The following is a 13,835-nucleotide window of genomic DNA, read 5'->3' on the forward strand; positions in this document are numbered from 1 at the left end:
AAATATACTAACACATAACTAAGAATAAATACTTTGTCATTAGACTAGAATTCCTTGTTTGTGCAAGAATGATGTGTGTGTTATTTAACACTTTTCCTTTGTGCTATTCAGAAACAGAAATGATTTTTCCATAAAAATGAATGCTAGCACACTTCCCAAAACAACCAGCCCTACTAGAGAAAACCATAAACTGCCCATTAACAGACAGCTCCTTCATATGACTCAGTGAATTGTGTGCAAATACCACTCAATACAGCATTATTAACCTGCAGACATTCTGACCACCTTTTCAGTGCACAGACTCCCAAAGAGGCAGATGTTGCTCTGATTCTACAGAATTAAAACACATCTTTTTTTCCTGATATTCTCCCCTTCTCTATAGGGTTCACTTTTCTTGTGCTCCACTGAATARCACCAAATACTGTGGACAAATCAAACTGCCTCACAGATTATCCATCTCTTTGCTTGTTTCTCCAYTAGGAAAAATAACAGAAGAAAAAAATGAGAATTTCCTGCAGGTTGAGAAAAGTCTCTCTTACAGTGCTAATGACCATTGCGAGCTTGGTTATAGCAACTTTATATGGACAAAGGCTACTCTGGACTCCAGAAGGAATAAAATGAGGTTATCACAGGCGAGATAGGATGCAAAGAAACGCCTTGGTATAATCTACAGAGACAGAAACTTCTGCTGGGAATTCTTCTATTATTCTTATTTCCATTAGGAGAGTAAATGGAAATACAYTGGAAAATGGAAACCCAAATAGAAGGTACTGAGAGAACAGACAGAAGGGAAGGGAGGAGRGAGACCTAAAGGGGCTTCACGTACCACAGAAGTCACCATTTCCAGACCTGAGGCCTTGAAACCTACAGAGTGCAGCTGAGCTCAAACCCTGGAGAACCAAGCCAGGCTTTGCATCTTCCTGCTTGGTCAATGGCTACACCCACAACTTGCAACTACAACCATCTGTATCACTGTTACGGGAAGAGACATGTCTTAATGGGTCTTCATGTTAGTTCTTCTTGAATGCAGACAATTGCTATTCCTGCTATGTTCACTTACCACTTTGTGTTTTGGTTTTGTCATAGAAACTTCCATTTCCTCAGCACCTGAATTATCACTAGGAGAGCCAGATCTAAAATCCATCATCTCTTCTTCCTGCTTCTTGAGGCTGTCTGCCACAGTTTGGATGGCTTTTGTCCATTCTTCCCTGGGAAAAATTAAGCAGTGACATTTGTTACTTGAGACTTCAGGTTACCATCTGCCATGGCAAGGGTCACCAAGGAATACAGTGACCAGTGYTCTCAGATGCACCAACCAAGGGATGCTGAATTCCATGCATTTTCAAACACTGTAAAAAGAGCATGTTTGAGAGCACCTTTAACATATATCTTTATTAATTATACCCAAAGCAAGAGACTACTCAAGACCCTACAATGCAAATACGATACAGAGCTCTTCAGCAAATGGAATTCCTGGAACACAGTCTTCAGGTCAAGGTGGGATTTGGTGATAGAGATCTGCAGAAATAGACTTGCCAAAACCCAAAAGCAAACGGGTGCCAATGCAGCACAGAGCAATTAATCAGTTTCTCCCATTCTATATGGGACAAAACACAAATACCCAACTGCTGGAGCAGTGAGCCACCTTATCACACACATCTCAGATTTTAATGGTAAGAGGTGTTCTACGATACAGTATTAACACCCAGGATCCTTAGGCTTTGGGAAATATGGTTTTTACTGTCTATAGGGAATGAGATGCAGTATTTTCTGCTTGCAATGCAATGTTTTCAGTTTGGACACTGGCTCATCTCTGATCTCAAGGACATCACAGGTAAATTGCTCTCTGATTACATCAGGAACAGAAGCAGTGAATGCTGAGCAAGCCCAAGCACAAACTATGAGGCACTRCACAAGCCATGCCAGCACAGCAACTGTCACCTTTCTCAGTGGTTCTATGCAACATACCATTGAATTATTGGATTAAAAAAATAAATAAATAAAAAGTGACCATCTGAATTTCAGTTGGGAATGACTGGAAGAAGTGAAGCATTCCACAGAGGAAGCAAAGCCCTGGTGGAAAGCAGCTGACACCAATATACTAAAAACTACATCAATTACATGGAGGGCCTTCCATAGCCAAACTTTTTTTTTTTTTTTTATTTTGGATATCTTCTGAAAAATGAACCATTTAATCCTATACTACAGACATGGGAGATACCTAGGGAAAATTCCCTGCAGCTTATCTCCAAAAACGGGAGAAATTCAGCAATACAGAATTACCAGTCTCAGGTTAGAACCTATTTATTCTCTCCAGCTAATCTTCAGCTGCATGATTTGCCTGGAGTGGGCTGGTCACCACACACTACAGAGCTCTGTCTGCTGCAGCACGGGAATACRGATCACAGGAATCTAACAGCAGCTCCGAACATCGCGCTTAAGCTCCCAGCAGACACCTTCTGTTCATCGTAGTGAACACGTTCCTTTTTGTTCCAGTCATTTGTAATATTCAGATATTTTTCTTCTGTATTTATATTTCTCTCAGAAAACAAATTTTGGTTTTAAAGGCACAAGAGAAAGCTAAAGAATGTAGCTGCCCTCTCATCTATTTTTACATTTGCTMCTGACTTCACTGAGGATCTGTTTGATTTCTTGGGGACCTGTTCTTTATCCTCAGAGTTTACATCCCAAGTGTTCACAACAGAGCTGARTAACACTCCTAGTCCTAAAGTTTCACAGAAATGACTTAATTGGCAAAAAAAAAAGACTGAAATAAATTCTTCCCCCAAGTGGAAATTGTTATTCACTCACTGTAGGGTCACTGACCATAAACGTACTATATCAAACAAGATTTTTTTTTTTTCCTCTTTCCTTTTAACTTGATTTCATCTTCTTCTGAACATTGTAACAGAATCAAAACAATAAACACTAACCTTTTCTAAAACAGCAAATGAAAAGGTGAGGTGAGAAATACTCCAAAGACATTAGATACAATCTGCTGATCTTAGAAAATAATAATAATTTAAAAAGTACCGGTAGCATATGTATGGAGGACAAGGGTTTTAAATACCCCTTCCCCTAGGGCAATGATACTGGAATAATATAATTTCAGTTCCTGAAGAGCAAGTAAATATTTAAATAGACCGTAGCTGTAAAATAGCTGTGCTAGAAAACTCTTTCCTCACGAGGAAAGAGATCAGTTCTCCAATGAGGAGGGTGCTGGATGCACCGCTCTTAGCCCTGCTTCCTAACAGCTGAAACAGTTATCTGCTGCACGTGCAGATTGCTATCACCTTTATTACTGAATTTGCATAAAACATTAGCATCAGCAATGATACAACTAACTTCTTCCTTTWAAAAAGTGTCCTAAAAGGCTTTAAAAGGTCAGTATTTTGATACAACTCAACTTTGCCCGAATCTTTCTTTCACTTGAGATGATCCTTCCAGAAATTCTCAGGTCAGAAACCCTTCATTTCACATATAGCAAAACTTCCAATGAGAAATGAAACCTTAAGTTTCCAGAAATAACTACCTGTCTGCTGGCACACAGAGCCACCTGTCCTTGTTGGAATGCTGTTAGGTTGGGTATCTGTTTCCAAATACCACTCGACCCCACTCCCTGAAAAGCCACCCCCTTTTACAAAGTGCCTTTTACACCAGGACAGGCACTGAAACGAAGACATCYCAATTATCTGTCACTTTGCAGCCAAGACCTCCATCACCTGATAAATAAGAGCTTCAGGAAGGGACTGACTATGAATGCTGAACACTTGCAGCTGTGTTTATGTATTAAAAACTCAACTCAGTTTATGTATTAAATATGAATGAAACATACCGCTCTTCTGGAGTCTCCACGTGAAACGTTCTTTCAATTACTGTGGTCCACTGGAGGCATCTAATGATAAATGTGTTTGGTTTAGGTCGTTCTGTCTTCATCAGCTGGCACTCTACCCCAATCAAGGAAGAAAGAGTCATGGTACATAAGCAGGTTTAAATAATCATTTGTCTTTATTCTTATCTAGCAAACTGTTGCAATTAATCAGCCATAGAAATCTCTGTAAGTACTTCTTTAGGAGACTTGAGACAATTTACTATGTTGATGAAACCAATAAATAGCTCAGYAAATAGTCATCTAGGCAGCACTCAAACCCAGTCTGCTCAGGAGGGCTCCCCAGCTGCTCGGCCTGGAAAGGTAAGAAGAAATGTGAGGTGACAGAGAAGCCATTCAGACACACACAGGTCCTCCATCTCAAAGGTCATCCCGAGCCCAGTGCATGGACAAAGTCATCTGATCACGAGGTACTCACATCCACTGAAAGCAAAGCCAGCGCTCCACCTCCTGCTTTGGATTTTCCTGACAAAGCCCTGTCCTTGGCTTTGAAAGAGTCAACAGAGAGTGTGTTGGGTCACGGTGTGGTGCCCTGGCAAAGATGGGCCTCTGGAGAAGAGCATTTCCAGCCCTCAGACGCTAGAGGGAACATCCAACTTCAGCGGTGCCCGGAGCAGACCCTGCTCCCAGGGCCCTGGGCAGCTGCCCCGGGCGCAAGCACAGCCAGCACGTCCTGCACAAAGAGGGTCCTTTCCTCGGAGCAACCACAGCCCCGGCGTCTCATGTCTGCCATCGAAAATACAGCAGAAAGCACCAAAAAGGTCCTCTCTCCCCAGAACTGAGCACTGCTTTTATTTTTCATATCTGTTAGTTTAAACTTCAYGGGGTATTATGAGCAATTACTCCTTCAATTCAGCCCTAGCTACACTAAAACAAAACGAAAACAAAAAAAGTCAGTGAAATAATAACTGAGAGGACAGAACTCAGAGGGCAAAGCATCTTTTTTTTTTTTCCCCCTCCCTCCTCAGAACTACACTAATTAGATAACTCCTACTGGAGAAAAATCAAAATCAGAAGCTAAGTGGTTGGGGAGGAAAAAAAAAGAAAAGATAAATAGATGTTCTTTTTATTACATTAAAATGTTTTCCTTGCAGTTAATGAAACCACAAGCTCGCTATTATTTAGTCTTAAAGTTCTAAATCAACTTCCAAGCAAATAGACACCATAAATGCCAAGTAAATAGACACTATAAAGACAAGGAGGAGTTGCTGTTACTGCTGGAGCTACAGACATGCTCTACTTTCAGTAYTGTAGAAGCTGCAAACAAAATGCAGCTAGAAAAACAGCACATATTACTAAGGCCACACTAGTAATGTTAGGTTAATTTTATTATCGTGAAAATGTTGAGTGCTCAGTTTTAAATTCAGGTTCTTAATTAGCAGCAAGATAAAATATTTACCGCAGTGTTTTTGGGTGCTGTATTTTTGGCAATATATTTCATGCCTCATTTGCTACTGGAATTATAAGCTTTTCAATGAGTAGTTTTGTATTTTTCATGACAAGCAAACGCAGTTTTTCTTTAATAGCGCACAGAGGTTATACTGCATCCCTTTAAAGCACTGCAATTAGATAAGAGAAAGTTTATTAATGAGTCATGAAAAGGTTTTAGCGTGATAAAGAGCACTCCTTCACCCTCTGAAATTAGAGGATTTGCCAGAAAGCAGCAGCCATGCTTTCCACGTGCCACGGCCAGTGCTCCAGCAGCCTCCATCAYCTTTTGCAGAATGGCAATTAATGCTGAAGGCAGCAACGTGAGCTGGCACAGCCGGTCAGCCGGGCCCTGGGACACGCAGCTCCGAGATCCAAGCCCTGCTCCCAGCTCTGCCACCTGAGCTTGGCTCCTGCTCTCGACTGCTGTGACTTTCTTTTCAACTGGGACTGTCTTCTAGGAGTCTGCCCAATGCAACCATCACAGAGCCTGATTCTGGTGGAAGCCTCAAAGAAGAAAAACCCAAGTAATTTCTATTTGCATGAACATCCAGAGCTCTTTCCTTATGSTTACCAAGAAACGCAACATCATGAAAAAGCAACTTGAGAGAGGCTTGCTTTCTTGAAGCAACCTTTAGATTTACGCTTAGTCTCTCAGAGTAAGTACTCTGAAGTAGCAGTACAGCTATTTAAGCTAGTCTTGAACTCCAAACTTTATTTAATTCAGCGTAACAAACCACACGAGGTGTTTCCTGTCCTAGAAGGAAACCAATTAAATACCCCCACTTTTGCTCTAAATCAGCATTGCCCATTGATATGTGTTAAGCTTGCTGATCCAGCAATCTTTAAGGCATACAACAAGATGAATAATAGAGATTTGGCAGTTAATAACCACTATAATTCAAGTATGTCACATAGAAGTGTTTTGTTTAGTGAACAATATGCTGTCTAATTACCCTGCTCAATCATGACAGCACATATCAAGAAATACAGACGGCTTTCTTTGCAACTTGCACTACCAAAGTGCTGTGCCACACAGGTTTCCAAAAGTTTGAGTCTATCACAAAGTTCTCCCTATATATAACTTAATCCTATGGATTTTAATCAATTAAACTATGAAGCATCAGGGTGCCTTCTTTCTTACTCTTACGACAGACTCTGGTTTTGCAGTGTCAGYTGGCAAGCTAGAGAAGGCACCAAATGCAGCTTTTATAACCATGAACAGCAACGTGCACCACTAAAGCAAGGTACAAACGCTGAGTCAGGACAAGATTAGGTCYGATCCACGGTATGTGTGGAGGTTCTGCTATGAAAACACATTTCAAATACGGGCTGAGGGTCGCTTACCCACTTTGAWGACAATCTTTCTTGTCAGAATGCCAACATAAGTATTCCCCACTTACTCTGTTGCAAGTACTATAAACAGCAGCCTGTTAAAAATGATTTAAATTGCTCTAAAGAACCTCTTGATTCTTTCCTGGTGTTTGGTCTTTTAAAGTAAGTAGGACAGAGAAATTGTTCCTAACAGGAATAGACACCAAGGCATTCAAATGTAAATTGCCATTTTGTATTTGAAAGACACTTAGTATTATCCCGGTGACTTTCTAAAATGTCACAATATTTGCTTCCCCAGCACTTAAGCTAAAAGGCAGACTACTTGCGATGAAAGTGTCAAACTCTGCTCCCTATATACTGACATCACACTTTAAGCCAATAATATCAAGGAAGAATCTTTCCCATTCCTTCTTTAAGGAAAGGGAAGAAATAAAAAGGCAAGCAGGACATAAGAACGATGGATAAATAAAATGTTGGAAGAGTAAGCAGGAATATTGCAGGGAGCTGCTGCTTTTCCCTCAGAGCTGCCCAACACATTTCCCCCTGCAAACACCTCAGCATGGCACAAGCGAAGACACGGGAGGCCAGGCTTAGRGATGCCCCCCAGGATGAGCAGAAAGAGCAAACGTGCCCACTACAGCCTCGCCATCCTGCACCCGGATTGAGGCTTGACCACAGAAGCACATTCCCAGCCCAAAAGCAACTCTCACGTTGCTGAGCAATTCCATTTTCTGCTGTACAGCCAAACTCCCACAACCTACCTTCCTTCTTGACAGTGGAAAAAATMATCCCTCTTTCTAACAGGGATGAGCTCTCTTCTCATGTCATTTTTCACACTATACTACCCTTTTCAGCTATGCAGTTTTAAGTGCTTGTAGTCAGGCACACATGATACTCAGATTACAATCTGAGTAAGGTAGCCATGTGAAGGCTACCTAACAGATTTACAGCACAAGCTCTGCTGGTTATTTATCTGCAGGGTCTCTGGGGCATTAACAACTACTTAAGTACAAGCTCTTTTACTCCTTCTTAGTRGTGAAGTAAAGAATATGAACTTCAATTTATCTCTTTTAAGAGTCAGATACTGCGTACATTTAGGCACTGTCTTTCAAAGGTTAAAAGAAGTCCCTCATATGTAACTTGTGAGGAAAATGAACTCCTTAAGCATATCACTGGGCTACAGACATAAACATATGGCTATTTAAAAAAAAAAAAAAAATTTATTTCCTGTATTGAAAAAAGCCCCTCTCTATCACAGGATCTCCCTAAAGTTTTCATAGACATACGATCAAAACCATCACAGATTGTAAGGAAATACTGGTTTCAGATAAAAAACTGCTTCAGGAAAAGACTAACTGGTAAGAGAAAATGAATTATCATTAGCTAATGCCCTCTTCTTTTACTGTATTCATCTCAAATGTGTATTCTTACCTCTCACTAGCTGGCAAAGGCACTTAAAATGAACATGACACTACAAGTAAAAATAATGCACGTGAAAATAGTCCACCAGTCATGGGGAGAAGAATGGGGAACTTCYACTTGCACCAACAAAAACGACACAATTTTACAGCAGAAGAGGGAAAAGATTTTGCACAGAAGCATGGGACCACTTCCAAGGAACAGACTGACAGCGACAGCCTGCCATCTCATTAAAAAAAAAAAATCTAGTTCACTAATTAACAAAAAAGTCAGGGCTTGCACGGTCACATGAAAAAAAAAAGTGATGAATTTTTACAAAGCTTTTAAGAAAAATCCACCCCCACTTTTGCTGGCAGCTGCCTTCTGCAAGCTCTGTCTGCCATGTGAAATCTGCATCCTGGCCTGTTGTGCAGGGATGCRAAAGTTAACTCAAGTGCAAGCAGGTTCAAAATGAAGAGCTGTGCAAAAGAAGTTGGAGCCAAACAAGCCGGCAACTGGAAGGGAACCTCACATCAGACACTAACAGCACCAGTGTCTATATGAAAAACTAAATCCCAGTGAGGCAAGAGCCTCTTCAGCGAGACGAAAACCACTGCAGTGGCTTCCAGTGAGGAGCTTTCCCTGTGATCAAGGACTGAAGCAAGTCCCAAGCACTGGATTGCCCTGCTTCCTAGGGAGATCCTCCAACCTATCCCCTCTCTGCCATTCGCCTATAGGGGCTATACCTTCCTGCAGAGGCACGCATCTYGTCTCTCTTGGCGATGCTCTGATACCATGGCAACAACTTGTTTAGATATAAACACCAAGGCTGACAAGCTCATTTGCCAAAAAAGCAACACATTCCTGTTGTGAAAACCAATTTCAGTTAACTCCTTCTGAAAGCAACTTAGATACAGAAAAAGGAACATACTCTTTTTAATTCCTTAGCACTGAGCTGCAGGAAACAATTATTCTAAGTAATGCAGTTAACAGCGACGGAATCAAAGTGTCCTGCAAAAAGTGCATTTGTTAAAAGCCTCTGGCTACAGACCAAGTGCTTTGAAAGACCGTCTATGAATTATCAGCTTTCTGTTGCTTTTCTTTTCTTTCTTGATCCATAAAGAGATAGCAGTCCTAAAAGGAAAGTACCGTATCATTGCTGAGGTGCACACAGTACATCAATACATCAATTTTCTCTCCAAAATGGTTCAATGAGATAAAAATCCCCAAAGCACTCTTGGCATTTGGTACTGATGTAGTAGACAACAGCACATCAACTATTAATTCCCAGTCGGTATTAGAACTTGATTTAAGGAAAAAAAGTATGTATACAAAGTGCATAAATATATATATATATACGCACACACACACACACACTGGGATGAGAAGGTATTGAAGTCATTAGGTAAAAATTATGATTTGCATTAATTCCCAAGGTTGTTCTGCCCTTTTCCAGGCAAAAGGTGTTCTAAAACGTARCTGTTAAAAGGTCACACATAAAGACGGTATTGCAAACTCCCCTGTACCTGAGAGGGAAAAACCCCTAACACACCTCGTTGCAGGACTTCCTCCGCACTAGTGACAGGAACACAGAACACAGAACAGATCGTTGTTAATAAAAATAGATCATTGTGGCACCTGTTAGGTTATGGGATGAAACAGAGGCAGATCATGAGACAGGAAAGATTAAAAACAGGAGAAAAGAAAAGCTGGAAATATACAGGGAAAGGTTAAAAACATGTGCAAGAACAGGAAATTCTCTTCAGGTTCTCCTATTGCAGGTTGTGCTGTGAGACCTGAGCACAGTCGGAAATGCCTGTGTAGGACAGAGGGCAGAGGTTGGGAGATTTTATTATGTCCAAATTCTTTGTTGACTAATAGAAGAAAAAATCAGTTTGTTTTCCATTTTTTTTTTTTAATGAGTGTATTTCATTAAATCCAGTGCTCAACCCATGTTCTCTTATAACAAACAAGTGACTTTGATCTATGTTAATGTCACTTGAATCCAAACCTGATGGCAGAACAGAGGCTGAAACACTTAAGCTGTGTCTACCTGTCAAGTATGGAGACAGACACAGGGTCAAATTTCACCTTAAAGCCTGCTGCTGAAAAAGACATACAAAATATTAATAAATATTCCCTTTTTATTCTMTAAGCCAAGACAGGAAATCAACAGCAAACTGCAAAGCACATAGATTGACCATCCATACATCAAACCTACTCATTACATTCATTAGCAAAAYTATGGGGTTTGTTTGTTTTTAATACCTTCTCAAAGACAAAAAATAGCATTTAGATATACTGCCTGTTTTGGGCAGATCTGAATGCTACTGATGCTGCTCACCAGCATTACAATTACAAGAAGAGATCAACCTCCAAACCGGATGAGGGAGCACATAAAAACACTCACGAGCTACTGAGAAGTTATTTAAAGGCGATTCCCGTTGGTCAACATCCTGTGGTCGTTCCTTGTAGCCAATGAATGTGCCATCGTTCTTCAAAAGGAAGTACCGCGGCCTCCATGTCTTTATGTATTCTCCTGGAAGGAAAGAGCAGGCAAAGGGGGTCATCAGAAAACACCCCAAAACACAAACATTTGCCCATAAGGACTCCTAAGTACTGCTAATTCAGGGCGATGTATAGTTCCAAGGGTCTTAAAAACATTCAGTCCATTCTGATAGGAACAATAGAAAAATACAAACATTACGTTGGATACTGCTAGTGATACTAACCATAAAAATGAGATTTCATAAAAGGTAAAAAAGCTACGTTTTGTTTTTCTATCTATTCCTATTTCCATTCCAATTCTGCAACATCTGCCTTAARTGCATTTTAAAATTTGAAAAAAATCAGAGCAGATGTCCTATGCATTATTTTTGCTATTGTCATTTTTCATACTGACAAGTGGAGAAATTTTTTTCATTTACATTTTGCAGCGCAAGTATTTTAAACAACAATGGGTAATTTACTAATTAGTYGACTGCTTTATCAAACCAACAGTCACTTTTGGAACATGAAAAGATAATTCTCTGCTTAAGTTACATAACATCACTCACTCCTCTCACAATATCTCAAGCATGAAACATGAGATGATATATCACAATATGAARGGGAAAATACTAGATGATGTAGAGCCACCAGAAAGATTAAACCAACCATCTATTCTGAAAAATACCTTTCCCTTTGCGGAAAGCATCCCTTGATCACACCATGCTACTGCTCATCTGAGTAATTCTGTGCAAGTAACAGTCACATAATTAGATTACTGCCAATTTCAAAATCTCCAGCAGTAGAATAAAAGGAGCAGATTAAAACCTCAGTTATTTAATGGATTTACTCCTCAGTCCCAACCTGGGTCTTCTCTGTGTGACTCTGCACAGGTTCGTGGGCCTCTGTTTCCCTTTTGCTCTTCATCATCATCATCATCATCATCATCATCCTTTCTGCCAGTCTCTCTAGAGCCTCAATTAGCTTCACCTGACATTAAGTTGGGCCCATGGGTCCCCAAAAAACTCCAAAAAGCAACACTTTTGTTGCAGTGTGTTACCAAAGTTGTGACTGGGGGGCTATTCAAGACAAGGCTTCAACCGTGCTTTGCAAACCTCTGCTCCTACCACCACTTAAGGGGATATTGTAATGAAATAAGATGGCGAAGAGATCCCTAGGAAGCGCCCGGGCCGGGCAGGAGCTACATCCTCTAACAGGGCTTCACGTTTGCTCTTCGTGTTTGCCTGCCATGAGGGTCAGGATRGGGGCACAGGCCCGAGGCAGTGGGAATCGCGCTCCCTTCAGCTCCACAGGGAGAGGCCCGGCCTGGACACGGCACAAGGGTCTGGAGCAGCACGTGAGGCGGCTCCGGCCGCTGGCTGCCTCTTCAGCGAAAAGGGCAGTGAGAAGAAAGGCCTCCCGCCATGTACAGGCTAGAGCTTGCACCTTGTTATTCTAAAGCAAGAGACCAGGAGTAAGGCGAACAGAGCAGGGATTTCCATAAAGGCTGAACTGGTCCACTTGGAGTAGTGGCCACGTGTGCAGGAAACACCTATTTGCACTGATGGAGCAGCAAAACATTCCTTCACAGGAAGRGGAAAAGGGGAAGAGAAGCAGCAGATCAACTGCACAGTTTTTAAGTCGGTCTCTTCCAGCTGCAGGCGACACGTCGCACTGGCCTGCAGAGGCTCACAGAGACGTACGTGCACACGCTYCGAGGATTGCAGGAGAGCTCCCCTATACCTGCCGCGGCTTAACACTTGGAGACAAAGCGGTAAATCAAGACGGTTTTGATGTCTTTTTCTTCTTTATTCCCACCTTAATTAAAAGCTGATAACTTTCCCGGCTCAGTAGCCGATTATGAAACCTTTCACATCTGAAGTGCCAGAGCAGTGAGATTATCCCAATCTCATTACACCGCAGCTGTAACTACGGGATRAGGAATTACCTCGCGGACTCCATCTCGCTCATGCTGGTTTGCCAGGCACACGGACCACGGCAGATGATCTGGTTCCCAGATTTGGAACATGCGTGGTACATACCTGCTATTCTGTCACTTCATTCTCTTCCATAAAACAAACATGGCAACGGCTAATSTATACCAGCACAGCCTGAAAACGCCTTCAGAGGGTGAACAAACTACCTTATCTCACTAAGGAAGTGCAAAATTAACTCACCCTATATCACAGGGGAGCTAGAAACATCTTACGCTCCTTATACCTGCATTTGTGACTGAAGCCACAAGAGATGGGAGGAAAAGGAAAAAAAAAAAAAAATCAGGAGACTGAGTAGGCAGACAGTTTCCTTACTCCCTCATCTATGCTACAAGTTGTCCAAAAGGGTATTTACAGAGGAGACATTTACTACTTTTACACCATCTGAAATTGCTCTCTGCTTGTTTCCAGAGAAACATGCAYGACTTTACACACTTGCATGCAACTGTCACTAGGGACCTTTCCTCTCCCTTATCCTATATTATATATTATTAGATGTTTCTGTTCTGCCCTCATTTTCTTACTGCTTTATTCCACTGATCCGTTTCTGTTTGTTACATATACATCATCTGATAAGATTAATCACAGAGTCTTCAAAATGGTGTATTCTGCATCTATCCTACTCCACACTTGGCATCATTCACCATTCTACCTTTCATCATTCACCATTTACCCTTTCTACATGAAAAAAAGAAGATTTCATTATTATCAGATATTTCACATGGGCTATTTAACCTCTACCTGTTCATCATTCTAGGTGGTTCTGGTTCCTCATCTACCCTGTTAAATTGCAAATTAGCAGGAATATTTTAAACCTCTTTCAACATGTCTGGAGCTTAATGAATCTTGAAGCACAGTAAACCTAAATATTATTGATTATTGCTCTTAGAAAGAGTATAAGCACCCATGACTAAATTGCCTGCAGCAGTATAATGTACACTGTAGCATCTCTAAGTTTATTATATAAAACATTGAGGTTATACTTCTAAATCTTGCAGAAAAAAAATGGCACGCCACTGCCTTGTCTGTGACTGCCCGATGAGATAATCTGCAGGTAAATCTTTATATTTCTACCTAAACAAACTCTCATTCCTCTGCAGAAACTCTGAAATGCAAATTTGCCAAAAGCCTCACAAAAATGCAGAAAGTGCATATTCTCATAACTGGCACTGTGAACTGCTAAAACACCATAAATGTCCTGCAGCCTGCGAGGAGTACCACCAAACTGATGACGATCAGCACAATCTCAGTATTTTAGGCAGAAAACAAGTTTGTTAGCATCAACAAAATGTAACTGTGCAACT

At 41.1% G+C, this 13,835-nt stretch overlaps 1 protein-coding gene across 2 annotated transcripts in view; it reads right to left on the reverse strand.

Annotated features, from left to right (window-relative positions):
* Positions 1-13,835, reverse strand: part of AKT1 (AKT serine/threonine kinase 1) — a 64,933-nt gene that overhangs the window by 19,252 nt on the left and 31,846 nt on the right. For both annotated transcript variants that reach the window (XM_026048627.1, XM_026048628.1), the window contains 3 exons: positions 10,461-10,589; positions 3,836-3,947; positions 1,061-1,208 (listed from right to left, as the gene is read on the reverse strand). In XM_026048627.1, the coding sequence (XP_025904412.1) occupies positions 1,061-1,208; positions 3,836-3,947; positions 10,461-10,589 (389 nt within the window). The remainder of the gene's footprint in view (positions 1-1,060; positions 1,209-3,835; positions 3,948-10,460; positions 10,590-13,835) is intronic.

This window comes from Nothoprocta perdicaria, unplaced genomic scaffold (genome assembly GCF_003342845.1).
Source record: "Nothoprocta perdicaria isolate Ctin4 unplaced genomic scaffold, notPer1 scaffold_56, whole genome shotgun sequence".
Classification (NCBI taxonomy): domain Eukaryota; kingdom Metazoa; phylum Chordata; class Aves; order Tinamiformes; family Tinamidae; genus Nothoprocta; species Nothoprocta perdicaria.